Source organism: Miscanthus floridulus, chromosome 8, assembly GCF_019320115.1.
Source record: "Miscanthus floridulus cultivar M001 chromosome 8, ASM1932011v1, whole genome shotgun sequence".
Taxonomy (NCBI): domain Eukaryota; kingdom Viridiplantae; phylum Streptophyta; class Magnoliopsida; order Poales; family Poaceae; genus Miscanthus; species Miscanthus floridulus.
In genome coordinates, this window is record NC_089587.1 from 184,662,455 (window position 1) to 184,665,074 (window position 2,620).

The window sequence follows — 2,620 nt, forward strand, 5'->3', positions numbered from 1 at the left end:
CTTGTTGGCAGCCACAACCAGGTTGGCGCTTGGGGTCTTGTAGATGTCGTGGCCGTCAACACGGACAAACTCGTCGTTGAGGTTGCGTTGGAGTGGTCTTCCTTACGAGTCAAGCTGCTGCTCGGCCCTCGCAAGGACAATCTTGTTTGCTCGGCGCTGTACGCGATTGACGCTCCGGTTCTTGCGAGCGGAGCGTTCCTCCTTGGTTTTGCCGTTCCGAGGGGGGTTGTCAACGCTGATATTGAAGATTGCGCCGCCATGGAACGTAGGGGGAAGAAGTAGTTCGGTGGTCGTTTCGACGACGGTCTCCATAGAGCCCTGGGACTCGAAGTCCGGATTCTCCTCCGGGATGGTCTGGAGGGACGTTTCGGAGCGTTGGCCGACGTGGAGCATGTTGACGACCGTGCGGAGGCTGGTCGACAATCTGGTTGGCGGGAGGATGGACATCTCTAACTTGGTTGGTGAATCTGCCCCTTAGGGCATCTTGGTAAGCGGCGGCAGCGACGGTGAACCCGAAGGGTAGAGCCATAACCCCTGGAGTTTCCCGAGCAGCCTCCGATAGATCTGGATCGGAGGGTGGTCCGCGCTGAACTAGAGTGTCCAGAGCCGATTCGACGATGGAGAGGCAATCAGCGAGCTTCAAACCAACCCGATCGATGGATGTGATCAGATCGTTATTGTTGATCTGCCTCCTCTGGTAACGAGGAAGCAGGCGATGAGTCGTCGATGAAGGCAACCTCAGAGGCAGTTTTGGGATCGAATCTACAGTCGCAGGTGCGGGGGTGATCGATGAAGAATTGATCTGCACCGGCTCGAGGAGCTCTCCGACTCCGTCAGCGTTGACGATCCACGAGATGGATCCGACCATGAAGATCTGGATGGGCTGCGGGAGGGACGAAGAGCCTGCGGAAAAAGCCATCTTGTTTGACAAGGAAACAACACGTACACCCCTATCTGGCGCGCCAACTGTCGACAGAATATCGTCGGTAGTCCTCCGAGGGGTATCACACGAAGGTAGATTGATCGACAGATAAGCGTGTGATTAAGAACAAGAAGACAATAGAGACACACGAGTTAGACAGGTTCAGGCTGTTAGTATGACGTAATACCCTACTCCTATGGTCTATTGGTTTGTATTAGCTATCGTATGATATTGCGTGAGTTTGGAGGAAGTCCCTGCCCGCCTTATATAGTCTAGGGGCAGGGTTACAAGTCGGTTAGATCTGAGAGATAACCGAAAAGTAATAACAGATTACATGAATCTTGGGATCATACGTATCATCTTGTAGTATCTTCATGATATCTTTCCGGTGTCTTGCGGGAGGCGCCAAGCAGAGTCATGCCCCGCAAGACTTCGTCTTGTGGGCTGGCCCGCCCCTGGGGCCCACACGTCAGTGAGTGGAGGGAGAGAAGCAGCAGGAGGTGTTTTGGTCCATTCGAAATATGTGTACACGTATACGGCCTGACAGTGGGCCTAAACACCAGGAAGGCGTATAAAATGACAAGTATCAGGTAGAAGAACAATTATAATGATAAATTTCAAAATAGGTGAATTATAGTAATAGATCTACAAAGTTTAAGAATTATAATGGAGTGGATAAAAAAAAACCAATCTCAAACACCAAGTGGCCAAATATCAGCCGCAAAAAGCATAGGCATGGAGTCGCGTCGCCATCACCAGAGGTCCCGCAGCGCACGCGGGCCACCCCCGCTGCCGCCCCTACACCAGCCCCACCCTCGCCACCACCCACCCCCGCACCACCGCCAAAACCCTAGCCACTCCCCCGCCGCCGCCTCCTTCGTCTACCGTCCGCACCAGCCCATGGAGGACGACGCCATCTCGACGCTCATGGACATCGACGACTCGCCGCTCAGCGCCGCGGGGGCCGGGTTCCTTGACGAGGAGGACGGGGAGGGGGAGATGTTCCTCGCCCCGCACCGCGCGGGCCGCGGCGGCGGTGGCGAGGGCCGCGGGCCCCTCCTCTTCTCCGGGTTCTTCAACAGCTTCGACGGCGCCGACTTCGACGACGACGACCTCGCTTGAAGGAACTAACCGCCCGGTTCGGTAACGGAGGTTGTTCGTGGTTCGCGATTCGTGTTATGTCGATATCGTGATGGGGTCTCTTAATTAGCGTATCGATTGAGACTCGTTTGAGCAATGTTCAGATGTTTAGGGATCAATATAAGTACCTTTGTGCGCCTTTGTGCCCTATGGTTCGTGGATCACTGTGCATGTGTTCTTCCGCATCTTTGTTGGTATTTTGGCTCCATTAGTATGATCTATTGAAGTTTCGTTTGTTATCATTCTGTCTTGTTACTCGATTGACTTGTTGTAGGTCGTTATAAATGCTTATATCTGTTTCTGGAATTGTGTAGGCTGTGAGTTTTTTCTTTATAGAGTTTGGGGTTAGTTAACAAATTGTGTTGGAAGTTCCCATTTGTCAACAATTTAACCGTCTAGTGAAGACGATGTATAGATGCTTTGATTATTTGGTGTTGAAGTGGAAATATCACATTAGCATAGTCACTTATTTTTTTTTGAAAACATTGTATCAGTATGCAAATCTGGTATTGCAGGGAAGTAGTTTTAAATCTGCTTCATAGAAACTTTATTCCATCA

The 2,620-nt window shown here is 51.6% G+C and overlaps 1 protein-coding gene across 1 annotated transcript; it reads left to right on the forward strand.

Moving 5' to 3' along the window:
• Window positions 1-1,657: 1,657 nt before the first annotated feature.
• Window positions 1,658-2,247, forward strand: LOC136474259 (formin-like protein 18). The gene has a single exon (XM_066471846.1). It carries the CDS (start codon window positions 1,658-1,660, stop codon window positions 2,042-2,044), a length of 387 nt encoding a protein of 128 aa, XP_066327943.1. The 3' UTR covers window positions 2,045-2,247.
• The last annotated feature ends 373 nt before the right edge of the window (window positions 2,248-2,620 follow it).